This window comes from Psittacula echo (genome assembly GCF_963264785.1).
Source record: "Psittacula echo genome assembly, chromosome: 1".
Classification (NCBI taxonomy): Eukaryota; Metazoa; Chordata; class Aves; order Psittaciformes; family Psittacidae; genus Psittacula; species Psittacula echo.
Genome location: NC_137735.1, coordinates 162,606,302 through 162,633,715, shown reverse-complemented (window position 1 = coordinate 162,633,715; position 27,414 = coordinate 162,606,302). Strand labels below are relative to the sequence as shown.

General features: G+C 46.0%; 1 protein-coding gene across 1 annotated transcript in view; it reads right to left on the bottom strand.

The window, feature by feature from the left end:
* The window catches only part of PLXNA4 (plexin A4), a gene marked incomplete at both ends in the record, with an annotated part of 435,010 nt that overhangs the window by 58,120 nt on the left and 349,476 nt on the right, over positions 1–27,414 (bottom strand). Inside the window, 6 exons of the mRNA XM_080614763.1 lie at positions 6,400–6,567; positions 8,210–8,346; positions 13,481–13,598; positions 14,504–14,655; positions 20,103–20,293; positions 21,791–21,887. Coding sequence (XP_080470889.1) covers positions 6,400–6,567; positions 8,210–8,346; positions 13,481–13,598; positions 14,504–14,655; positions 20,103–20,293; positions 21,791–21,887 — 863 coding nt within the window. The remainder of the gene's footprint in view (positions 1–6,399; positions 6,568–8,209; positions 8,347–13,480; positions 13,599–14,503; positions 14,656–20,102; positions 20,294–21,790; positions 21,888–27,414) is intronic.

Sequence of the window (27,414 nt, the reverse complement as noted above, 5' to 3'; positions counted from 1 at the left end):
TAAGTTCATCCAGTTCCAGCTGCCCTGCCGTGGTCAGCGATGCCTCACACTAAATCATGTCACAGCCAAAGTCTTCAACTTTGGTGTGCATAAGGCATTTGCTTGGTTTCCAGTTGGTGCCTCAGGCCATGTGTGTCAGATCCAACATATGACAGAATAGAGACTTCCAGTCACTGTGTCCTTTTGCTCAGACAAGGACCAATATCCTGAGAAAGCATATTCGTAAAGGTCACAGCCGTCTTCTGGTGGATTTTCTCACTTTATAACATCTCTCTGAGTCCAGCATACAATGGGGAGATGTGAATGGAGCCCTTCGCATTCACTGCAGTCACCATCATGAGAAGGAAGCAGCTTTCAGAAACACCCTTCTTTCATTTCCCTTGCCTCTTCCAGCTGCAGCCAGCAGTGCTCTTTGTGGGACTTTGGGGAGAGGAAGAGGAAGGAAACCATGAAGGAGAATTCCCAGGCTTCAGAAGGAGCTGCTGCATGGATTGGCTTTGAACGCTGTCTTAAGGGGAAAGGCTCACCATTGGCAGCTTTGACCATCCCAACTAGAAACAGCATTGCTCTGCCAGGGTGAGCTTTCCCTTTACAGCACTGGAGGCAACATGATGCAAGGGTTGAAGTGGGAATAGTTATCCAAGAAAGCACAGGATGAGGAAATGTCATCAATGGATAGCCCCCTTCCTGAGGGTTTCCCAGAGTGAGAAGTGCTCTCATCGGTTTCAGCACCTGCCTCTATAACTCCTCTTGGAGACTGTCCAGGTTGCAATTTATTTCCTGGAGCGCTCTGCTGAGAATCGGAGGTCATGCAGAAAACAGTGGGATTGGGAAAACAAAGCTCAGACTCCCTTTCTTGCCTCCAGGTAAACCTATACATACATGAAAGGTGAAACAAGTGCATTATAGATGAGAAATCACCAGAGAATAAACACACTGTAAGGAAGAAGCTTGTATTGGCCAACAGACTTCCTCCATTCCTGACCTTTGTTTTCCATGTTCCTCATTTATCTTCCATTATTAATCAGAGGAGGGTAGAAGTGAATGCAAATACATTCTCTGCTCAGCAGGATAGCTACCAGGTTTCAGTGAGCTGGCCATGAGTAGCTAGGAACGTGCTTCAGTCACTGTAGTTAAACCCACACTGATAAACCAAATGGCCAGGACACTAGCTAAGACACTGACTGGTGGCCACTGATGCTCATAAGCTGTTAGTAGTACCCCAGCCAATGGCTGGGCATGGTTCAAAGGATAGCAAGGGCCAGGGAGCACTCCCAACAAACAGAATAGATGAAGCTAAACTGCCTTTGAAGGAGGAAAGATCACTGATAGTACAGATGAGGGCAATGAATGCTTGCTGGCTTCAGGACCAAAGAATGGAATCATAGAATCCCAGACTGGTTTGGGTTGGAAAGGGCCTTAGAGCTCATCCAGTTCCAACCCCTGCCACGGGCAGGGACCCCTTCCACTAGGGCAGCTTGCTCCAAGCCCCTGTGTCCAACCTGGCCTTGAACACTGCCAGGGATGGGGCAGCCACAGCTTCTCTGGGCACCCTGTGCCAGCACCTCAGCACCCTCACAGGGAAGAGCTTCTGCCTAACAGCTCATCTAAATTAGACCTGTATGAAGTACTTAGTAGTTGGAACACAGCCTGTGTGACTAAAAAGCCTGTAAATTTGAAGTCATGAGACACAAGTTCTGTCAAAGAGATTAAACAGATTGTCACACCAGTATCTTTAGGCAGATGCTCCCGTGACATTTCTCTGAGAGGTTCTTTATGGTCTTCTTTTATTCCAGTAATGCCTGTACAGACTGATCCATGTTAAGGACAACATTTGACCTTGAGTTTTGCAGAGTATCTCAAGATCTTGCTGTCTGAAGCCATCTGCTGTGATGGGAAATTTCTAATGGGAAACTTTATGGGGCAAAACCAGATTTTGCCATTTCCATAAGATCTGCTTGGATGGTTGAGTTTTCTTGAACGCACAGGGGATCTCTTCTGAAGTCACACATACATGTACAAGAGACCTCCTCTTTTCTGCCTTACAGAAGAAACACCCTCTCTCCAAAACTCAGCTTCATATTAAGTATTCTTCATATCATAGAATCATAGAATAGTTAACGGGTTGGAAAGGACTTTAAGACCATCTAGTTCTAACCCCATTGCCCAAGGAGAGATCACTCACCAGAAACCAGAAGAGACGTGTATAAACCAATTGCTCTTTCTCCACTGTCCTGGTTCTTCTGGATTTTGGGCTGCGAGCTTTTATAATTATTGCTATTATTTCCTCTTATTATTAATCTCTGCTGCCTCAAACTACAAGGCATTTTGTGCCTTTACTCAGCTGACAGTTTTACATGTTCCAGACGTATCATTTGTGTACATATGTACAGATATAAGCGTGTGTGCATACATACAGAAATCCTTTTATTTAATCAACCAAGTCTGTGCACAGTTTTAAACCCATGTGTTAAAAATTCTCTATTTGGTTTGGAGACCGAGCTTGCAGGCTCAGATCACAGTTACTAAGCACAGCCCCAGATCAGAGAGGGGTTGAAGACATAAAATCACCCCCAATTCCTCTCCAGCTTTCAAATTAAGCACATAAAACTGTTCCTTTGCATGAATTCCACCAGTCATTGCATTTTGAATCTGCAGATGAAAGCCCAGTCATGGTCACTTCTCAACCAGGTCGGATCAGAGCCTGGTGACATGTTGCTGCCCATCAAAACAACAGAGGTGCCAAGACTGTAAGCTTCCTGTCGTGGTTTAAGCCCAGCTGGTAATTCAGCCCTGCAGCCTGCTTGCTCACTCCCCCGCTTCCTGCTTTCTCCTTTCGCTCCCGGAGGGATGGGGAGGAGAATGGAAAGAATGTAACTCCCATGGGTTGAGATAGGAACAGTCCAGTAACTAAGGTATAACACAAACCACTGCTGCTACCATCAATAATAATAATGATAAGGGAAATAACAAGGGAAGAGAATACAACCGCTCACCACCCGCCGACCGATACCCAGCCCGACCAAGCAGTGATCTAACCCTTCTGGGTAACTGCCCCCAGTTCTACCTCCTGGGCATGACGTGCTATGGTATGGAATACCTCTTTGCCTAGTTTGGGTCAGGTATTCTGTCTCTGCTTCCTCCCTGCTTCCCCTCCTCCCTGGCAGAGCATGAGACTCACAAAGTCCTTGGTCAGACTAAACATTACTAAGCAGCAACTAAAAACATAGGTGTTATCAGTGCTGTTCCCAGGCTGAAAGTCAAAAACAGAGCACTGCACCAGCTACTAAGAAGGAGAAAAGTAACTGCTACTGCTGAACCCAGGACATTTCCCTAATTTAACTCCTTATTATCCCAAAAGCTGTGAGCATAATCTTCTATCTGCAGACTCAGATAATTGCTGGACGTAACGCAAATCAAACCCAGATCAAAAGTATTAATGGAGCCTCATAAAATTCAAGTTACCTGCCAGCCCAGTGGGACTCTCTTTTTTTTTTTGGCTATGGGAGTGAATTAGCAGTAATCTTTTCTTTATTGTCTTGGAAAATGGCACTTGAGAAGGTTTTAAGCCAGGCTCAGTACATTCATTTACTAATTTAGCAAAGCTGGTTTAGTAGCAATCATTTATCCCTCAAAACAGCTTAGCCCCACAGCCAGGAGTGATGAATCAGAGAAGCACAGTGGATTTGCTGTAATGAATCATACCACATAGCAAATATACTGAGTAACAGCCTCCTCCATCCATCTCTAGATCCATGTGTCTCGACTAACTTATTTCTTGCTCAGTCTCATGACTGGAGTTGGCTGCACTTTCATCCAGCTCTGTGTGGAGGCATTACTCTAGCGCTTGTTTCCATCATGACCTGCTGGATGGAGCTCCACAGCTAACAGTTATAGTGCTTAAAGCCGTCCTCAACACCCTTAACCAGAATGGGTAATCCTGGATATTGCATCTTCTCTCTATGTGACCTCCTCTGAGATTGCTGAGGGAGCTGGGTCTCTTTAGCTTGGAGAAGAGGAAACTGAGGGGTGACCTCATCAATGTTTACAAATATGTAAAGGGTGAGTGTCAGGATGATGGAGCCAGGCTTTTCTCAGTGATGTCCAGTGATAGGACAAGGGGCAATGGGTGTAAACTGGAGCATAGGAGGTTCCATGTGAACATCAGGAAAAACTTCTTTACTGTGAGAGTGACAGAGCACTGGAACAGGTTGCCCAGGGGGGTTGTGGAGTCTCCTACATTGGAGATATTCAAGGCCCGGCTGGACAAGTTCCTGTGTGATGTACTCTAGGTTACCCTGCTCTTGCAGGGGGGTTGGACTAGATGATCTTTTGAGGTCCCTTCCAACCCTTGGGATTCTGTGATTACGAACCTTCAAAGTGATTTGAAATTACACAAGAAATAGGATGAAAGTCGATTGAGCTGGTTAAGATCAGGGCCACATAGATGCTGTCAGGGGTGGAGCATCTCTGCTCTGGAGCCAGGCTGAGAGAGCTGGGCTGGGTCAGCCTGGAGAAGAGAAGGCTCCTGAAGGGGAGACCTTAGAGCAGGTCCAGTGCCTAAAGGGGCTGCAGGAAACCTGGAGAGGGGCTTGGGACAAGAGCCTGTAGGGAACAGGCCAAGGGGAATGGCTTTAACCTGCCAGAGGGGAGACTGAGATGAGCTCTTAGGCAGAAGCTCTTCCCTGTGAGGGTGCTGAGGTGCTGGCCCAGGGTGCCCAGAGAAGCTGTGGCTGCCCCATCCCTGGCAGTGCTCAAGGCCAGGTTGGTGGAAGGTGTCCCTGCCCGTGGCAGGGGTTGGAACTGGATGAGCTTTAGGGTCCCTTCCAACACAAACCATTCTATGACCTAAGGTCAAGCAGAGAAAGTTCCTATGCTGTAACTTTCCTGGGGAAAGCAGGGGAATTCACTCTCCTGGGCTGTCAATCTTGCCCCTTTTAACCAGCCCTGAACTCACTTTAATAAGGAAGGGAATGAAGCAATTTCTCATTTCACTGATAACTTGAACTCTGCTTGAAAATAACCCCCCCCAAATGGAAAATCCAGACACTAAAGCTTCAAGCCCAATGTGCAAAGATTCAATCCGGCTGAATCAGTAAATTCCTTCATGGAAATTAAAGGCACTAATTGATTTGTGAAAACAGCTTCTGGATGGGAGCTGAACTGGGGGGATTTACAAGCCCTGCTCCTAATCCCCAGCTACTCCAATCAGTCTGGTTTGACACGAAAGCAGAGAGCTGCTGTGGATGAATGAGGAGAGACTAAGATTTCTTATTTTGTACCTTTTCCAAAGGAATATCAGAGCATTTAATGGCCAATTTCTCTCTACCCAAGGCCATTTCTGCAGGCTTCTGAGAGCATTTGGGTGTCGCTTTGATGCCGTGCACAACCAGGGCAAATGCTCCCTCTCAGACACCTTCATGTGAGCCCTCTGAATTCACCAAAGCAGCATTGATGGAGTGAAGAGAAACAGGGATGACTAACGAGGAGAAAGTCGGTTTGATGGGGCAGGGACCACGGCTCCCTTTCTACTTCATCTCAGGAGCAGTCCTGAAGCTTCCAGGCATGACAGCCAAACAAGCAATGCTTAGTCCTTAGCCAGCAAGTCCACGAAGGCTGTAGGAAAGGTAGGAATTGCTGCTTTCAAACGCAAGGGAGATTCACCTCTCTAAACACAGTTATTTGTACCTGGGTTTACTAGGTCGCTGGCTGGTCCTGCTGCCATGCAAAGCTGTGGACCCAGCCCAATGGGGCCTGAAACACAGCCATGACCAGAAGCATTAGGAATTGCAGCTTTTAGGGATACAAATGTGTAGTTTAACCAACCCCGGTGGTCTGTAATGGCACTCAGACAGGGAGAAACTTGGTGCTGGAGAGAAACCCTGGGCTGCAGCAAAGAGGGAGAAAGCTTCAACAATAAGTTGGAGACTTCATAGAATCCCAGACTGGTTTGGGTTAGAAAGGACCTTAAGATCATCCAGTTCCAACCCCCTGCCACGGGCAGGGACACCTTCCACTGGAGCAGGTTGCTCCAAGCCCCTGTGTCCAACCTGGCCTTGAACACTGCCAGGGATGGGGCAGCCACAGCTTCTCTGGGCACCCTGTGCCAGCGCCTCAGCACCCTCACAGGGAAGAGCTTCCTCCTTATATATAACCTGAATCTCCCCTGTTTAAGTTTGAACCCATCACTCCTTGTCCTGGGCACCTACCTTTGTAATCAAAGCATGAAACTACCAAGACAAGCTTCTGGTGAGCATTTGCAGCTGGATGTTGCAAATCCACTTTTCACTGAACACAATGCTTGGCAAGCACCTTCCTGTATCAGGGACCAATATGAACATACCAGTGCTGCATTAGAAAACCATGGGAGGTCTTCAGGGGTGTCCGTGGGATGCTTACCTGAAGATGCTCCACTCAGGCTCAATCCTCAGGATAGTTGGATCCTCTACATACTCATACTGCAACTCCTGATGTATCTTGGCCTTGTCCACTCTCACAGACACCTTCACCTTCTCAAAGCCTTCATCTGAGGCAGTGGTGTTACAGACAATGTGCTTGGCCGATCTCCTGTGAGCAGAAGCAAGTAAGTATAAGCCAGATGCCACCAGCAGCAAAAAACATGGTGCCAAAGAGAGATCGGCTACTTATTCTTATCTCCTGAGACTTTAACCTATGCACTGTGGTGAAACTCACTGCTACAGGAATACGCTGTGGGTAGTGTAATGCATTTATCTGAGGAAGCGACATTGCCTTTTCACTACTTTAAATAAAACTCCAAAAGCCATAATTTCTCATGTCCCGGAGTGAAAATTGAACCCCAAAGGAAGTCCAAACCAGACCAGTCTCCACAAGTATTTCTGTGTGATTAAATACATGATGGATGTTTCCTTCCTGCCTGCAGACATGTTCAGCAGCAGCTCATAAAGAGGGGTGTTTGCACCTCAGCTTTCCAGTCTGGGATAATAAAGTTAACTTTGCATTAGGACTCCAAGCATTGTTTAAGTGCAGTTTGCAGTGTGCCTGGGACCTTTGCATAGAAGGTACTAATATAGTGGGAAGCATTTTATGATTACACTCAAAGAGGATTCTGCATAAACCTTTCCTTTTTGCCAGGGCTCAAAACCAGCTCCAGGTCTGAACATTCTATAGAAAGCCAAAATTACAGGCTCCAAACACCTTCAGTCTCCCCAGACTTGTGATTTGTGATGCAGCCTCACCTTATACTCTTAGAAAGCATAAAGCAGGGTGCATCCTTCCCTTGCAGCAGGGAACTCACTTCACTGACTGCACCCTCCAAGTGCTCTCCAAATTCCCATGGAAGAACAAGCTCAAGCCCAGCTAAAACTCCCCAGTCTCTTCAATAAGCACCTCCAAGCAGCTGTGGGTCCCTCTTGGCCTTTTAAATCACAAGCTGTGACTTCATCCTCCTGAATTATAGATGCTAAATCACACCACGGCCATGACAGGCAGCTAAACAGGATTCCCACAGCCAGTGGAGGGAAGGGCATTGCCCCAAGTCAGTAGTCCCAGGTCTTCTGTGAATGAGCCCTTCTTCGGCCAAGCTTATGCTGGGAGAAATGTGCCAACTTCATCTTCAGCCTCCACTGATATTGGCAGTGAAACGCGTTGCACTGGGTAGTTCTGAGCTGCAGGAGCCCCTGGGAATGGGATTCAGGCTCATTCTCACAGGGATCAGGGAACATTGAGCAGGTAACACTGACATTAAGCCTCTCTGAACTGCGATTGAACAGGAGCCAACCCAGAGCTAAAATGTGGCAAATAATCCATTTCTTAGCACTACAGGACTATTCTGGGATAAAAGAGAGGTGTTTTAATACTTAGAACTGATGTTGTCAGATTTTCTTTGACACCTCATCTAAACAGGGACATGAAAACGGATCTTTTAAACAACGTAGTCCCTGAGCAAGTAGCAAAGCAAAGGACCATGGAGAATTGTACTGGAATTTGACAAGCAGCCATGGAAAAAAGCACATCAAACACAGATCAAAACAATGAAATAAATCCTGTTCTCCCACCCCAAAACATGCACAGCAAGGATGTGCACGGTGCAGAATGCAGAAGTCCCATTGCTGAATGAATAGACATGGCCACAGACAAAGAAGGCACTTGAGGGAGAGAGATAGAAGTGACTCAACTGTAATTGCTCACATCGACTCAGGCACATACAGTAGGAAGGACTCATCTGTACCTGTAGAAGAGGCAGGGTTGTCGCCCAAAGGTCACGATGACATTACTGCCTGCGTTGAGGTTGTTGCCTGTAATTGTCACTTGGGTGCCACCCGACACTGGTCCCCGTTTTGGCTTGAGATCAGAGAGGGTCAGAGTCTGTGAAGGCAAAAGGTTGTGTTGAAAGCACAGTAGAGGAGCATTTTAGTGATGGAGAGAGGTAGGTACTCTCAGGGGTTAACCACATGTTAGGTGGACTTCAGAAGATGACTATACAGAGGAGCCTAGGTCAATGGAGGAGCCTAGGATTGACACCAGTCCTATCATAGACATGAATGCCAAGTTGGTGGGATGAATTCAGACCTAACCCCATCTGTTCTCCTCACCCTTGCAAAATCAGGACTGCCCTTGGCTACCCTTAGAAATACTCTGTTTGTAAAGTCAGGCCTGGAGCAGCTGGAGTCATGATCTCCCATCTCCATTGCTTGTTTGACACAGATCAGGTGTCATCTTTGCCATCATGCAACACCATCTCTGCAAAATAAACTGGGTCCTGAACTGGTCGATTGGATCTCGATGGGGACTTTCCACCTCCAAACTGTGAAGCTCACAAGTGATGAAAACATTGCTCTGAACCCTACTGATCTGAGAAGGCAACAGAACCTGCTCTACAGCTCCAGAGGGATGCCTAAAAGCTGCCACCATTCTCACAGGCTTTGTCCCTGGGAAGGAGGAGAGCTGTGGTTCAGCAGCGCATCTGAGCTCATGTCTTGCCTTTCCCGCATGCCCAACTCATGACCCCAAATCTTTTCCTCTTATCAGACTTGGATGCTGAGACAGCCTAGTATTCACAAGTGTCCTGCACTGATACAGTGTGGTGATGCTCATGTTGAGATGTACTCTGAAATGCTACAGCCCCAAAAGGAGCATTGTTCACATGAACTCCTTTTTCTTTTCTCTGCTGATATTCCAAACCTCTTTTCCAAATACAACACAGTGCTGTATTAATATAGCAAAAAAGAGCACAATTCCTTTAGGATCCCTGAATCTCAAACCTCTTTTTTTCTACCTCCGTTCTTCTCCAAATCAAGATAAAACACTCACATTCTGAAGGCACAGATCACCCTGTTACCACAATGCGGAGAAGAGACATCCATTTTCAGGGAGAAATTTGGAGTTACAGTTTATTCTTTCATTTGCATTTTAATAGAAAAACTTTCTATTCAGTCCCAAGTGAAAAGCTACTATATGCATTTAAATGAAGATTATTTCCCCCTCCCTCCTCTTTAAAAATGATGACACAAATTCTTGAAGCTCTCAGCTCCTCTGAACAAGTAGGTGCATAGGGCAGCCACGTCACTGAGCTTTGGAAACCATTAATCCATGTTTATAAACCCACCTGACACACACCACAGCTCCCTCTTTCACACACAGGGAGCCCTCTCTGTCCCTGACCCTCTCTGGGTAATCATTTTGAAGAACAGCAGTAAGGTTTTGCCTTTGCTTTTGTTCTAAATGCAGCTGCCTCATGGCAAAAGGGCTGAAGATGGAAATCAGACGTACAGCTCTGCAGAAAGATCTGTTGTCAGAGCTGGAAACTTCTTGTGTTTAAACTAGACTGGTTTTGACATGATGGGCTGCAAACTGCTTTTATACTTTTCTAATACTTGCTAACAGATGTTGGAATGAAAGATGCACGAAGAGTATGCAGATGCAAAAGATGTTCTTCAGTGCTCCTCTTCATTTAGGGGACCACCTCAAGCTCTGATGGCATCTCCTCTTTAGTGCCTTATTGATGGCCAGCCCCACCAGCACATTACTGCTGTGGGAAAATGTTTCAGAATGGCCAGCTTGGTGCACAACAGCTATGAACCATAGTGGAACACTTGAGTTAAAGATCCAAAGCCCACTCCTGGATGGGTTTTCTTCCCTCTCCTCAGAGGCAGATAAACGCAGCCATGCCCTTTGAGGATCCTTGCAGACCAGACCTACCTCAGCAATGCTCTTTGCTAAAGCATTGCTGTGTCTTGTGCCGAGCTTACAAAAGGATTTGTGGCTCAGCTTTCAAAGTTGCAATAAACCATTAATTATTCACAGTGGCCTTCATAAATATTGCACAGCATGTTTGCAGTGAAACTCAGTCTCCAGACTATTGACCACTTCATTGCTGGTGATGGAAAATGCAAGTGGGTCTGGTGGATCTGTAATAAGCTGAAGTGTTCAGCGACAATAGGCGAACCTTTCTAAGAACTTGCCTGCTTTCATCTGCTCCCCAACCCTTCCCTTTCCTTCAGAACCTCCTCCAAACAAGCTGCCCACAAAGAAGCTGTTGTCAGAACTGTGTTTAAACTGACCTCATGGTGCATATAAAGACCTTGGTTCCCACTTCATTCCTCCTGGGGACAAGGGCAGAGCAAGATGTGACAAACACAGCATATGTACCTGTGTTTCCTATCTATAGGTTCAATAGTAGCAGTGGGAAGGGAAAGGTGGAAGGGAGACGTGTTGCAAATGCTGTACTGGAAGAGGATTTTAGGAGCAGACCCAGAGGAGTTCCAATCAGAGTAACCCACATCACCTGCACTGAGCCTAATATTCTCATCCAAAGCCAGTATAAAAGGCAAACTTGCTTCAGTATCTGAATTGAAAAGTGAAGGGAAACTTTTTATTGATTGAAAGACCATGGAAATTATCATAGCAACAAAATGAATAGCTTAAAATAATTATTCTCATTTAGATCATTATAAATTTCATTTCATTATAGATTTCATTTCAGCCTGCAAGCAAATGCTTTGTTTCCCTTTTGGCTTACTGTGCTTTCTAATGCAATTTGCATTTTTGATCACAGATGAGTTTAAAGCAAACTAACAGCATTTTGAATGTAAAAGTTCTGGCCAGAAATGTGGAGAACTCCTCTTCTAACATCTCTAAACTAAGCTGCCTCCTTTTTATAACACTGAAATGAAATACTTTGCTGAGTTCAACAAAACATCATCTCTTTTAGTTCTTGCAGGAGAAGGGAAGGCTGAACTTATTGCCCAAATATGACCCTGTTTTGCTACCAACCTTTTGAAAAGCAATTTTCCACTGGATTTACCATGCATCAGAAAGTGACATTTATCTCCCATGTGATGCCCTTCCTTCATTTTCAAACATCTTCCTTCCCTTCAAGCTGCCACCCACTGCTGCAGGATGCCAAGGTACCTTGCGATGCCTGCAATAACATCTCTACAATCCTGGCAGAAGCATTGGAGGAAACCAAACCACACCAACAAACACAGCTCCTGCTATGAAAGCAATGGATGCAGGAAAGAGCATGTGATGGGCAGGCTGAAGAGCATCTGTATTATTCTGTCTAGCATGAAGGTATTGAGGTATTCAGCTGAGAAAACCCTGTTGACTTTATGCTCATGCACTGCTGGGATAGCTGGCAGCAGCAAAAAGCAGAGGGAAAAGCTGTCACCGATGGACACAGATGATCAACATTAGACAGTAATTCCAAGAGTAGCAAAGGTGACATGCTGAAGTCTTGGAAAGAGCCCTTCTCTATGCCCCATGGGGCTATCTCTTAAGGTGTTTCTCTGCCCCAACCACCTGAGTGACATTGGAAAATACAAAGAATAGAGGAATTTCTGTAGCTCAAGGAGAAATACAGGATTTTGCATTCATTACCAGTTCCCTTTGCCTTAAAAAGATGCTATATGAATACTGTCAGAAAGAAGCCATTCACTTGCAGGAGTTGAGAGCATTTGGTAGGAACAAAGAGACTATGTCACCTCCAACCTGCACAGACCAAGGCCAGGCAATGCTTGCATGTCCCCAGCATGCCTGCATGTCCCTCTGAGGACAAGGGGCCTTTGAGGAACAAGCAGGTCTCTTGGACAAAGAGCATTGTTAGAAAGCAGCAAAAAAACCCAAGTTGAGTGTACAACATGTGTTTGGCTTTCCTTTTCTCTTTCACTACAGCAAAGAGACAGCATCCAGCTGAACCATTAAAGGGTGGAATCAGTACCAGAGCTCCTCTGATTGCTTTGCAAGCTGATGTCCCAACAGACAGCACAACAAGCCAATTTGCCAGCCCCAGCAATCTAAATGGAGGAGTATGGCTGTTCTCCAAGTGCCATCAGCACACATTGAGTGGAACTTTTGTGTGTTACCATCCCTAGGGACTTTTGACGATCTCCAAATTCCTCATGGCTAAGGCCTCTCTCCAAAACACCTACCCTTAAAAGCTAACTCCAGTTTAAGCTTGCTGGTATCTATTATTTTACCGTAGAGCATCCAAAACAGTTGCCCACTTGCGCTGAGCCACAGTGATGCTCTACAGCTTATCCACTGCCTGGCTGGTGAATCGGTCCCTCCTGAGTTAGCGCTGCTCCTAGACACCCAGAAGACCATCACACAGACACCTTGAATGCTACGTCTTGCAGAAACACCCACCACCACTATGGTGACTGCCTGTAGCCCTGTAAATGGGAATTTATAGCAGAAAGTCACGGGCTTTGCACTGGCCCAACACCATAAGGTCTCAGGAAGCCTCTTGGGCTCACCATCCCTTGAGCTGGGTGTCCCTGTGGTCACAAGTGTCCCGTAGCCCGGGGCATTGTGCTCAACCCACCTGAGCTCAGGGCTGGGGACACTTGGCATGGCCAAGGGCTGCTGCCCTGGGCAGCCTCTGCCCAGCAAACACCAACCCTTTGTGTGCCGGGGCTGGGCGCCGGGCAGCGCTGCCACTGGTGCTGGGGACCAGGGAGAGGAGGCAGGCAGTGGGGAGAGGGGGATGGAGATACCCCTGGGGGGACCCAAGAGTGAGAGGGAAGAAACCCCATGATGCACATCACACTCCTCCCAGGGAAGACCTCAGGATGATAATGGTTTCTCCTGGAGGACACTGGTGCCTTCAGCTATAGGGCCTGAAGGGATACTGGTAGGTTAAGCATCGCGCCATGGAAAAGTAAGGTACTAGGGAAAGGTTTCTTTTCCTTTTTCTTTTTTATAGCATTTTTTAACTATTAATGAGGATTTTCTGTACTAATTTGGACCATGACTCTATGTAACTGTAATTGGGCTAATAATTTGGACTATTATTAGATTGTTAAAACATTAATTAGGAAAGCTATTTTTGCTCCTAACAAGAGGTTGAAAGGAAATAGAAGGAATCAGTACATTGCTGCACTCAGAACAGCAGTGAAAAGCTCAGAGGCTGAAGGTGATCAAAGACAATGGATAGATGTAGCAAAGGGGACAAAGGACTGAGGACCTCCAGGGCCAAGGAGAACTTGCAGGAGCTTACCATAAAGTAGTAGAGGTGCGAAGACCTGGCCATGAACTCTGGTTTGCACTCGGCCACACAGATTTCCACAAATCCGGCATGCTGGCTAGGCTTGGCCTCCCCCATCTCACACACAATCCTGTGGAGAAAACATGAACCAGAAGCAAGGTTTAAGGGATGGTTTGGACGGTTTAGGTAGGATGGAATCAGAGCTAACAGCTCACAATGCTGGGGAATGGAGTGTAGACTTAACTCCTCCTCTTCTTCCCAACCCAGGAACCAAACTGTGGAATAAGTGATTCTTTAAAGAGTAGTGGCTTTTGGCTGTTGGCCCTTGGTGGGACAAATCATGGAATTATAGAATTAGAATCATAGAGTGGTTTAGGCTGGAAAGGACTTTAAACCTCATCCAGTTCCATCTCTGCCACGGGCAGGGACCCCTTCCACTAGAGCAGCTTGCTCCAAGCCCCTGTGTCCAACCTGGCCTTGAACACTGCCAGGGATGGGGCAGCCACAGCTTCTCTGGGCACCCTGTGCCAGCACCTCAGCACCCTCACAGGGAAGAACTTCTGCCTAAGAGCTCATCTATATCACTCCTCTTTCAGCTGGTGTAAACGATCAGCTGGTGTAAATCAGCATAGTTTCACTTAAATATACGGAGAAATGCTGGGCTGAGGTCTGAGTCCAAGGATCCACTGTCCTCCAGTCTTGCATGGTGGAACACCTTTGCAGCTGTAAGGCTTAATGATGTCTCCTGCATGTGGAAAGCTGCTTTTTGGGACTGCTACCCCCCAAACTGGAATTGAACATCCTTGTGTTATGTGAAAAACAGAGGATAACTTCAGATCATGTGCCATGAGGATTATCTAAATGTACAATCCAAATATAGTAATAAATGGATTATTAGCTCCTGCACTAAAGGAATGGCATCTTCCATTCCTCACTTCCAAGGATGGCTGGAATGGACTCCTTGGAAGACCCTACAGTTAGCATGACTGTTACTAGGTGTGCTGTGGCCCACTGCCTGCCACACACCCAACTTACTGCTCTGCTGGGATGTACCCTTCCACCAGCGGTTTGCACTCAACTCCGGCCACTTTGACGTGAGACGCAATATCTCTGAACTCCAGTCCCAGGTTCTCCCCACGGATGGTCACTTTGGTCCCACCTTCACGAGGCCCCGTCACTGGGTTGATCTGGAGAAACAAGCCAAGACAAAGGAGAATAAGGAAACTACCTACTTAAAGACATCAGCATCCTCTCAGGTGAAAGAAGAGACGATATCAAGTCTCTTTGTGACCTCTAGAGCCATTCATAGTTATGAATGCTGAAAAACTGAGGGAACAAACCTGCTCCAGATACATTACTAGGTCCAAATATACATCACACATGCCTCAACTGTCTTCTAACCACTTGTGAAATATCCAGATATGAGTATGAAATGTTTTCTAGGTAGGGGGAGTGTTTTCTGGTGGTGCAACTGAGCTTTGCATTTTATAGACATAGAATCATAGAATTGTTAGGGTGGGAAAAGACCTTAAGATCATCTAGTTCCAGTGAGCCATGGAAAGACAGCAGAGGGGCCTGGCGGAAAGAAATGGGAGAAAGAACAAGAAAAGAGCACAAACAGCTTCATCCAGTCACTTTCAATCCTAAATTCCCAGCCTGAAGCACAGGGAGCTTTTGATCTGTTCTGGAGGAAGGTGTTGGTCAAGCATCACAAACTCAACTGAACACGTCTACCCGAAAGAAACAGCTGAGGCAACATAAACACCATGTCAGATTAGGTATGGGGTAGGTGGACGGTCACTGAGACAGCAGCAGTTTCTGTGTGCCAACATGGATTTCTGAGAGAGCTCCAAATGCCCTCATGGAGAGCTGAGGCCAGGGGAAGAGATATGGGAGCTTGGACAGCTTATTTGTAAGGTGGACAGCCCCTGAGCCCCAGCATGGATGAGTGGCTATCCCAACCATCCCAGTGGCTGTTGGCATGATGTTTGCATCCCAGTCTGGACCATCAGCAGACCCTAGCAGGGGTAGGATCGCTATGTTGAGCAGCAGAGCCAAAGCACCACCTAACCTCCAAAGTCCAGCTCTCCCTCCCACTGCAGGGCCTCATCCAGAGCTGTCTATCTCTGTGGAGTGTATCTGGCCCATTCTGCATCACATCCATCACCCTTGCTCAGAGCCAAGTGGAAATTAGCATCGAAGTTGAATTGAACAACACATAAATCACGGGGCTGGCCCTTAATTCTCTCAGTTCTGCACTTCCAATTATTCACTGTGCCCAAATGCTTTGCCATACAACTGGTTAGTTGAAAGGGGTTTCAAATGTTGCTTTCAAAGGGTATTCCCTGCTGCCCACTCTGGCTGTGATCTGCCAGCATTGGCAAGGCTTTGTCTGCAGTGAGGAAGGGGAATTCCCTGTCTGAGGTCCCTACTCACTGTCCAATGGTTTTGCCAACTGGGAATCTTGGCCTGGCAGCAAGACCCTTGCATAGCAGTTGGACTGGAAGGGAAAATTGAGGCGCTGGCACAAGCAGGGCTGCTTGTGACCACTTTCCAGTGCTGAGGCTGGCACCAAGGTTAGACTGATTTCCACACATTTAGAAGGTCCATCTGTAATAAAAAGGAGATACCTTGATATCTTTAAGAGATATTTTAGTTCAGGATATTTAATTTCAGGTATCATGAACCTTGACTATACATGGAATCAACAGAGGTTAACAAATATATAGCACAGATGATCGCAGACAGGCCCTTGGACCTGTAGTGTTGTGTTCCATACACACAACCTCTGCAGCACAAGATCCCGGCAGCACCATCGTCTCAGGTTCAAAAGCCACAAATACCACTGGAGCCAACAAAATCAGAACCAGGGCAGGTTTATTCCTACTCCAAAAGTCACCAAGATACTGAAGACCTAAAAAGAAAATAGCGCAACATTCATAAATCTAAGAGGTGAAATGGTCATTTGGGTTGACTTTGACCTTTGAATGGTCTGCGGTGATGAGATCGGTGGAAAAGTCAAAAATGGATAAGAAGAGGAGGAAAGAGAGAGGCATTTGTGGTTATTGTCCATGAAATGAGGAAGGTATCTTTAAAAATTAGGATGAAAAGGAAATTTCTATTCCAGGAGAAACTAATCCCAGGTGTCTCAGCTGGGGACTCAACACTGAAAACTTCCAAAAACGGTAATTGCAAAATATTTTCATTCTGAATCATTAATAAATATCTATCCAAGCAAAGTTTTTCTGTTTGAAATACCTATTTCACTGGCATTAGTTAATCTTCTCCTGATAAATCACTATATGAATGATGTTGGAAGGCTACAATATGTCACCATACCAAATGCAATCTAATAAGTACTCAAAATGAAAAAGTTAAACAAAAAGATAGACTTAAAGTCCTATCATTTGTTTTATTTCCTTACATATTTGCAAGAATTCCCCATGGAATATTCTGATTCAGTTTTGCTGTATTAAACCTGCCATCAAATGAGTTTTACTTGTTCTAGTAAGGTAGGTGTCTAGCAGGCTAGATCCGTGGTTAATTAGGGCTCACCTATGCTTGAAAGAGCTTGCTAGCATGGGCTGTACATCTCATACCAGGGCAAAAGAGGATTTTTTTCTCTTGTATGACTTGCACCATTACCCTGAATAAAAGAAAGAGTAGCAGTGAAAAGGAACATCTTGCTGGAAAGACCCATTTCTTTGGAATTAAGGGTGATTTTAAGACCAAAGTTTCACTGGAGAAGTCACAAGCAACTCAGTGGAGACATTATCATCCCTCTTCTATTTCTGTCTGAAGCATGAGATCTTTATAAAACCTTGCTATGACGCAAAAAGCATCAACAGGAAACTTTCCAGAGTGAAGCCAGCAAAACACCTCTGAACACCTCCACTGGGTGATTTTTGATTGGTAAAGGCCAGCTTCAAAACCCACTTATTTCCGTAAAACAGGAGGGCCTGGGATTCTCTTAAGAGCATGTGGGAGATGTCTTAACCCCAACCCGTTGCACTCCCAGAGATGCGTACCAGGAGAAGGTGCTACCACTCTGTTTCACAGCAAGAGGGAAGGAGCCTGTTTCTACCACGAGTGCAGAAATATGGAACAAGACCTGTCAATTTGGGAAAGGAAAACACAAGAAAGGATACAAACGATGCCAGGAAGCCTCAGCTTTCTCTTGAAGACCCAGAGCTGCGACACTGCATTACCATTGACACCCTCCGCTCATGTCACTCCAGTGCTGGAGCTTGCCACTCCTAAAGGAGGTTTTGTGGCAATACAAATGCAAGATCTAGTAAGTAAGTGCAGGTTATAGGAAGGTCTGTGCTGGGTATGTGTGTGATCATGTGTAAGTGTGAGTACACATGTTGTTTCTCCTTTGCCTGCACAGATATTGCCCTGGGTCTGCTCCAGTATACGCGTGCTCTTACCAACTGCTCCAGACCTACCATTAGCTGCAATATATATCCAGTCACTTGAGATTACTTCCATGCTAATGGCTCAGAAAAAGACTTTCCAAGAGCTACTTATGATTGCACCAGACAGCTGGAATATTTCATAGGCAAATATTGCAATGATCTGTTTGAGCTCTGGGAGCTGTTGGAGGAAATGCCAGCAGAATTAGAGCTATGTCCCCTCTGCAGCTGTAGGGTGGAGAATGAGTGCTTTGCAGTACATAAAGAGACTAGACATGCAGGTTTGGGGTTAAAGCATGATAGAGAAATGTGGATGGACCTTCAGGACATCATACTACTGCATGGTCCTTGTGTTTTGGACTTCTGCTTTAGTTAGTCATCATAGAATCATAGAATCATATGGTTTGGGTTTGAGCTGGAAGGGACCTTAAAGATCATCTTGTTCCAACCTCTTACCATGTCAGCTTCCCAACACCAAATTCTATGAATCTGTGCAAAATTTCTGACTCTTTCTTGAGGTTTGAGAATCTGCAAAGATTCAAAGGAAGTTTTCCTTATTTTCCAACAATTTTCAAGACCTCAAAGCTGAACTTTCAGATTGAGCTGCTCATTCCATCTGCCTGGATTTGGTTTCACAGCTTCAGGTGGTTTTGGTGGGCTCAAAATACCAACATCAGATAAACCAAGCATGGTGGAAACCTCCACCATGGAAACATCAGAATAAGCCCGGCACTCCAGCAGTTCAACTGGGTAACCTGGGGACAATCCCCCTTATTTGGGACCGATGAATGACAGGAAGATGGATCCAAACACAGTAAGAAGGGTTACTTCCAGTGGCATCTGGGAGTAACAGATTCTACCCAGCCTTTGTTTTCACATGCATGGACATTGCTTTAGGGCTTGTCCATAACATGCAAACATTTTGATTCTTAATCAAATATAGTAGAAAATCATTTCTTGCTTTCTAGGAAGATAACCTACCTGATTATTCTTATTAAACCTGACCATGGAGGTTGGATTTTCCTCCTTTACATATCCCCTTACCTTCTCTGTCTCATTTTCCTCCTTACTTTTCCCAGAATAAGTCCCAAGCCACCCTGAAAGGGTACTCATGTTAACTAAGACATGGTGACTGAGAAATACTTACAGCAGGAGGAAGTTGATAAGGATGGAGCACTAATTTTCAAGGCTCAGATCTGTCCTGCTGTGTGCCTTGTGACCATGAAAGGTGCACATCATGGCAAAGCACCCTTAGACAGCAGACGAAAATCCCTTTAGACTGCAGGAATGATTTGCCTCTCTTGCCTTCTCCCCCTTCCTCTGCTCCTTTTCTCTATGGTCTTTCTATTCTCGTACCTCCTCTTTGTACCTATCCCTCAGCTCTTCCTTTGTCACACTCAACACAATAAGAAACCTGAAGAACATTGTTATCCTGCAGGTCCTTCCTCCAAGCCTTGCCTTCATTCTCTTCATCACTTAATAGGACAGTTCCAAACTTTGTGTAGTCCAGGCTTGATCTTGCCTCCTCCTTGAGCCTTCAAAGGCGGAAAGCTGACAGCTACACAGGGCTTTGTTTGCTCTATGGAGATTTCTTTCACCATGCAAAGTCAGCCAGGAAAACAGAAAAGCATTACTCTGATAAAGTCAGTGGAGTCTTGTACACTGACATTGTCCTTGTCATGCTGCCAGAAAGCATGAACTACAACCTGCCCCCTTCTTGACCTCCTGTCAGCAGAGCACAAGCCACTCTGGGATCACTTAACATCTCCTTCTCAGGCAGGCTGGCCAGAGAGGCTGTTTCAAGACAGTTGGGCTCCTTTGATTACCCTCACATTGTCCATTTGGGATGCCCCAGAGCATCTTATCTCACCTTTAAGCTGTTCCTCTAGAAGCCCAAGGTCTCATGAAGGCTTCATGTCACATCAACCAGCCCTGTGTTGGCAGGTCAGTTGCTATGGGGCTCCAGCAGACTATATACTAGTAATTCATGTCCACATTGACTACAGTGGCACTCTGATGCCCTGCTCAGATGTTGTAGATACCTGAAACTGTGTGCCCAACTTTGAAGGCCACCATAGCCTCCCATCCCCAAGGGTGCCTGTGGCTTTGCTTGACCCAGCATAACTCAGCCCTCACCAACCCAAAGAGAAAGCAGTAAATTAACCCAAGGAAAGGGTACAAGAGGGAATACCCCAACTTCTTGCAGATCCATGACTTACATCTGTGATCTTGGGGTTGGTGCATTTGCCCTTGGTGCTGGACAGCTCCAGCCACTGGCTGTCCTGGGCTGGGCAGTGCTGCTTCAAGGTGCACTGGTTCTGTCCCTCGCACCAGCCGCACTCGAAGTCTGGGTCAGCTTTAAGGCAGAGTCCGCAGCTATCCCGCATGGCCCCACACTTGTACAGGTGAACTGCAGGGATAGGAAAAAAGAGAGGACCTCAGAGATGCTGACAGAACAGAACAGTGGTAGAAAGAAGGCAGAATGAAGAGTGAGAGACGGGAAGGTGTTCTGTGAGGCATGTCCCAGAGGCAGGATGGGACCTCTCCAGAGGGATGAAGAATTGGGGAAAAAAATGTTTACATCCTTCTTGAAACTATAGAATGGTTTGGGTTAGAAGGGAGCTTAAGATCATCCAGTTCCAATGCCCTGCGATGGGCAAGGGCATATTCCACTAGACCAGGATGTTCTAAGCCCCATTGAACAGAAATAAACTGCAATTGTCAGAGTTATTTCCCCATGAAAAGGGCATTTGGAAGCTGAGAGAGGATATCAGTGTGAACATGGGCTGTGCCATTCTGCTGGATGCCAGGGCTAGACAAGGGTCTCCAGCCTGTCATATTTACTGTGTGGACTTAACCTTCAAGAGCCACTGTTTTGGAGAAGTACAGTGCAGGACCTTTTGCATTCAGAGTGGCTATTTCAGACATAAGAGAAAGACCTCACAGAGGTGGGTGCAGGGGGAGAAGGACAGGAAGGGGTCACACCATGGGGAGAAGAGCTGCCTTCTGTATTGCTCTCCAGCTTCAATGTGGTGTTGGTGAAAACCTCATCCACCACCCCTCAGCATGAGGGTGGGTTTGAAATGGTGTGAGAGTAACAAGGGAGTACCTGATGGGGAGAGATGGAGTGGGAGAAGATGTGGAAAGTGTCCAAGACAAGAAAAGGTAAAACAAAGGAGGGAGAAATGTCTGAAGGGTGGTGATGTAAGAAGAAGAATCTGCGGGTCTGAGCTGTAAATGCAGAGCATCCAGGTTGCCTGGGGAAAGGCTTCAGGGTAGCTGAGGATGATGAACATGAAGGAAGAAGATGTGAATGGACCATCCATCTCCAGCAAAAATGCCTGCCTTAGGGTCATGGCTGGATGTGCAATATCCCCTCTGTGAGGGGCACATCAATCCTGTGGCAGTTAAACAGAGCCAGGCTCCAGACAGGAGGTAGATTTGGGTCCTTTGTTATGATAACTGTATTTTGTTCAGTTTTCCCACTGGCGAGCTGCAGCCCTTCTCCTCCCCTGCTCCCTTCCCCTCTTCATCACTACATTGCCTCTGAGCAGAGCATGCCCCATCTCCTGGCATGTTGAAGAGCATCACTGCAGGAGAAATAAAGAGGGGGAGAAAGCTGGAGAAGGAGAGGCATAAAAACAAGACACAAAAACGTGGGGAGAAAAAGGAGGCGAAGATGATGAAGGAACAGGGGAAGCAACACAAGTGGGAGGGAGAGTCATATTTGCAAAGAGGGGAAACACATGACAAAAAGCACACCAAGAAATGGTAATTTGAAGAGTGCAGAGAACAAGTATGTACCAGACAGCACTGGGAGATGGTGGCAGCTTTGTTAAGTGTAGGGAGCGATGCAGCCCGTTGCTAAGGTTACTGCTTCCAAGGACAAGTTGAAATAACTCTTTACCTTTGTTCTGTGCAGGGTTGTCAATGTTGAAATTCCCGTTCCACACGACTGTCAGCTCTACTGGCAGACTGTTAATCTCCATCCCTTCGTAGGAATACTAAAAGTGGAAGAGGAAAAACAAGAGAAACCCCAAACCAGGCTTAGATGATGCCCTCAGGTGGGGAGGACAAGGGATCAGGCAAGTTGTGAACAGGAGAAATGGAGCTGTCAGCTACCTCCCTAATCGCCATTACCGGGATGCTCTCAAAGTTGTGGTGCTCAGTAGAGCAAGCCGTGCCCCTCTGAATAACCTACTTACCCATTAGGTGAATATTCCATTAATAAAGTGCATTTACATATAAAATAGAATCAACCAGGTTTGAAGAAACCTTTAAGCTCATCCAGTCCAACCGTTCCCCAGCACTGCCAAGGCCACCACTAACCCATGGCACTGAGGCCTCCTCTCCACAGTGTGTGAACACTTGCAGGGACGGTGACTGCAGCCCTGCCCTGGGCAGCCTGTTCCAATGCCTGAGCACCCTTTGGGGAAGGAATTGTTCCTCAGCTCCATCTAAACCTGCCCTGGTGCAGCTTGAGGCCGGTTCCTCTTGTCCCATCCCTTGTTCCTTGGGAGCAGAGCCCAGCCCCTCCTGGCTCCATCCTCCTCTCAGGCAGTTGTAGGGAGCCATCAGGTCCTCCCTGAGCCTTCTCTTCTCCAGACTGAACCCCCCAGGTCCCTCAGCCGTTCCTCATCACACTTGGGCTCCAGGCCCTGCACCAGCTCCGTTGCCTTTCTCTGGACTAGGGACCTGCTGCCACCTGCCCTGATGTCCAGTGCCATCACAGTACTAGTTGATCTGTGCGTATGATGGGATTTGTCTTGGAAATCAAACTTCTAGGTACTGAGCACAGCTCTGAAGGATATTTTGCCAACTCTTGGGTGCATCACTAAGGTGTTCATTATGCTCTGTGGGTCTACCATCCACATATATCTCTGCTGTGTACTGCATGGATGCTGAGCATATATGTAAGGTGATCTACTCTACTGATCATATAATCCCAGACTGGTTTGAGTTGGAAGGCACCGTAAAGCTCATCCAGTTCCAAATCCCTGACACGGGCAGGGACACCTTCCACTACAGCAGGTTGCTCCAAGCCCTGTCCAACCTTGCCTTGAACACTGCCAGGGATGGTGATATGTTGAACAACTCCTGGAAGCTGAGTGAGGTCTCAGAAAGCATATCATGGAAATACCTTTAAAAAGGGGAAAGAGGAGGTTCTGTGTAATTATAGACCTGTCAGCCTAACTTTGCTTCCCAGAAAGAAAGTACATCAAATTATTAAACAATCAATTTATAAGCACCTGCAAGATGATAAGGTGATAAAAATCAGCCAGCATAGATTTATCAAGAACAAATTGTGTCAACCCAATCTAATTTCCTTTTTTGACAGGCTTAATGGCTCTGTGGATGAAAGGAAAGTAGCAGATGGGCTTTATCTTAATTTCAGTAGAGTATTTGCTACTGTCCTACAAGACAGCCCCATAAACAAACTAGGGAAATACGATCTAAAGGAAACCACCATAAGATATATGCAAAAGATGCCAAAAATAAGGAAGTCAGATAACTCAATGTCAGGCTGGGAGGGCGTTTTAAATGGGATATTATCCTGGGTCTGACATTATTCAGTATTTTCACTACTGACTTGGATGATAGAGTACAGATTCCATGAATGACACTGTTCCAGAAGAGGGTGCAAGAACACCCAAAAGCTGGGTTAAGAATTCAAAACAAACTTGACAAATGATAGAACCAGGCCAAAATCAACAAAGTGAAATTCAATACAAGCAAGTCCCAACTGTTCTTCAGTGGGAGAAATCAATGTTAACAAGTAAGAAATTGGAGTGATTGGCCAGTGCTGCGGGAATGGGTCTGGAGACTACTGAAGATCACAAACAGATTGTGAATCAACAATGCCATATTGCTGCCAAAAAACCAAGCAAATCTCATTTGGGGATGTATGAGAGTTTGTTCCACACATAAAGCCCCAGAGGGTAGTTATTTTTCCCTTCTCAGAACCAGAAAGACTTCAACTGGAATAGGAGGTATCCAGTTTCCAGGAAATACATATTAAGAAAGTCATAGAAATCTTCAGAGAGAGTTAAACAGACTTAAACAAACACTTGTCAGGCACAGCCTAGGTACACAGACCTGGCCTTAACAAAGGAAATGGAAGTTGATCTCTGGAGGCCCTCTCCACTCAGAGAGCTCCCTCACACATTGTGCTTAGTGTATTTTATAGGCTAGAATTTGAGTTGCCATCAGCCAGTTCACACAGGGTTCACCCATTTGCCCATCACATTCTACTGCCCACCTCCATCAACAGCTTCCATCCAACACTTCACCAACAAGCAAAAAGCCTCATAATGAGAAAGAAGGTCATAGAATCATAGAACCAGCCAGGTTGGAAAAGCCCTTTAAGCTCATCCAGTCCAACCATTCCCCAGCACTGCCAAGGCCACCACTAACCCATGGCACTGAGGCCTCGTCTCCACGGTGTGTGAACACTTGCAGGGACGGTGACTGCAGCCCTGCCCTGGGCAGCCTGTGCCAATGCCTGAGCACCCTTTGGGGAAGGAATTGTTCCTCAGCTCCATCTAAACCTGCCCTGGTGTGGCTTGAGATGGTTGCTTAAAGGACAGAATGGTAACAAAGCAGGAAGGCAAGAGACGTTTCAGGTCTCCTACTATTACTGGCCACATAAGGATTTACCCTCCTGAGATTAGGCATCTCCCCCTGCACTGGGATCCATAGCAGGACAAAATTCTACTTTTAAACAAATAAATGCTTCTCCCACTACAAGGTTACACATAATTCAGTAAGTGTCTGATTTGGTTGGTTATATCTTAAAGACTGCTAAAGAGCTCCCTATCACTTAAATCTCAGTGTGGTTTCCCACAGAGATGTCAAAGCATTGAGTCTTTAGAAGCAGGTTTTTCTGTATCCATTAATTGCCGTATAACTGGGGAGTAAATCGTAGATGGTGATTTCTGCCCATTAGAGCAGAGTGAGTTAGTTACATGGTAATTTCTCTTTGGACAAACTAAACACAATTAACCACTAATCTGCAAACCCCTGTGATTACAATCTGGTTGCAGGGTATTTATGGGTATGAGCTTGGTGGTTACCATGGAAGTAAAGAGCAGCTGCAGGTTAGCAGAGCCCTTTGCAACAGAGCTGCACCCGCCAGTCTCATTCAGAATTAGCATTTCTATGACACTCCTTGGTGTCACTGCCAGCAAGATGTAAGATGATGCAGAGCCGTTTGGACTCAGAACACTGGCTTTTCACAGCTTTATGGAGCTGGGAGCAAGGGTGAGGAGACAGGAGTAGGAAGGAGAGAGCCTGAAAAGTAGAGAATAATTCATCTTCTGCCACTCGGGAGCTTTGCAAACTCCTGCTTTGCACAGCACTTTGTAAATGCTGATTGGGAATGGGAAAGAGAATATGGGCAGAACCACTGGTCACCCTTAAGTAAGAAGCTGAGCCTGTAGGTGCCTGAAAAACTGCTGCTTTCTGCCTCAGCAGAGCCTCACGTGTGTATTGGGATTTAGCTGTTAGCAGAGCCTAGACAAGGCTGCCAAGGGACAGGCAGCTGGAGTCCCCCAGAGCCTTTCATCCCACTGAGGATCCAAGAGCCAGCAGCGTGAGCCCAGCTGGGATTTCAGATCTTATCTGCCTGTGACACCAGGGGCAGACACATATTAGACTTGTTAACTCGGCAGACTTGATCCACAACTGGAAAGAGATGAGAGGAATAAACAACAGGATCCCAATGGATGAGCATAAAGGATGAAGCCAGCTAGGGGCTGGAATGAGGATGCTCACAGTGCCATGCCCAGCCTCAGACATCTCATGGGCTGCACGGCAGTGAAACGGAGCAATTTGCAAAGCAACAGTGAGTAAACGCTCCATCCTCTTCAGACCACAGGAGCTGCTAACTCATTGTGACCCCTGTTCAAAGCCCACTGAACTCAATAGGAGGCTTTGAAAAGGATTCACTCAGCAGTAGCAATAAGGAGGAAACATGGTTCAGGGAAGAAAAAAGGGATGGTGTATCGATCTCCAGGACACCAGAGTTTCCGGGATACTCCTACTAAGAGCATTCATACCATTAGGGCTTGTGTGTCTACATTGCCCTGCACAACTTCCTCCAGCACAGGCAAAATTGCTCAAAAGAAGTAAATCTGATGCCAAAGTCTGCCAAATCCGGATTCCTGTTATGCAAATCAAATCAAAGCAGAAAATTACAGGCAATTTGGAGGCCCAAACTGAGAAAGAAAGGTTGCCTTCCCAGAAAGGCAGGCTGGCTCTTACCAGGAAATGCCAAAAAAGCTGCTAGAAGGAGCTGTTGTAATTCACAGGAGCAATGTTTTGAACTCCTAAATCCCAGTTCTTTGTCTCCTGCAACACAGGCTGAGCCCATCACCTCACTTGGCCATTGTGCCATGTTGGTAGTGGTTTAACATACTGTCCACAAGCCACTGTAATCCCATCAACTGTTTGTCTCATGGAATTTCATGATCCTAGGACCGAGATCACAAGATCATGGCTCAGTTCTACAACAGCTATATTAACATTAGCTGCTTTCATGAAAAAACACTTCTCATTTCAGTAATTCCTGGCTCTTTTGGGGCATCCAGTTACTACAGGCACCCTGCCTTAGAGGAGCTCAGCTTCACAGACCTCAGAGCTATGCAGTTTGTGGAAATCCATAGCCATCACATTGAAACCTCTTACTGCATCCTGCTGGGATGCTGTATCACTGGATAAAGCCCTTTGGTAGTTTGGATTGGACAGACTTGGGACAATAAACAAAAAGCAGCTACATGATGCTTCCCTTTTGTACCTCAAGCATTTTAGCAGTATTTTAGCGTTAGTCTGTTTTCCTGACACTACTTTAGTGATTAGAGCTTGGGCCTGGTGATTCTTGTACCTCTGCACCAGCTACTTGTGTGGTCCTGTGCTAATCTTTTAATCCCTCTTTGCATCAATTTTCCAGGCATAAACTATAGGCAGAAAACTTCTTGCTCACAGTTGTTCCGTCTCCTTGGAGTCTTTGCTTCCTGGAGCTGGGAGAGAATTCTGGGTATCACCCAAGACAATAGAGCCTACATCATGCTTGGGATTTCTCTGTGATATTTGATTGTAGCTACATAAATAATAATAATAATAATAATAATAGTAATAATAATAATAATAATAATAATCATGCTGCATCACAATAGCTGAGAAGCGGATGTATAACTCAGCCCTGTGCTTGTCTCCCTTTGGCCACCCATAAGTGTGTTTTCCCATGATCTCTGTGAATAGCTCCTCATTTTTTCCCAGCTCTGTGTTTCATTCTTAGCTCTGTTTTTTAGCACTCTCCCCACTGTGTGAACCACACCACAGAGTCAAACGCCACTGAGATCTTTAGCTCAAATGTGATGATGTGACAGATATAACATATTTTCCTATCCTGAAGTTACACAGCACTTTGAGCTGTAACATCTCGGGTCTCATGACACACAGACCTGTGACTGCAATGAGAAGACCAGAGGCGAGTTATCAACAGGGATTTTGCTGCTAGAAATCAGTGAGTGC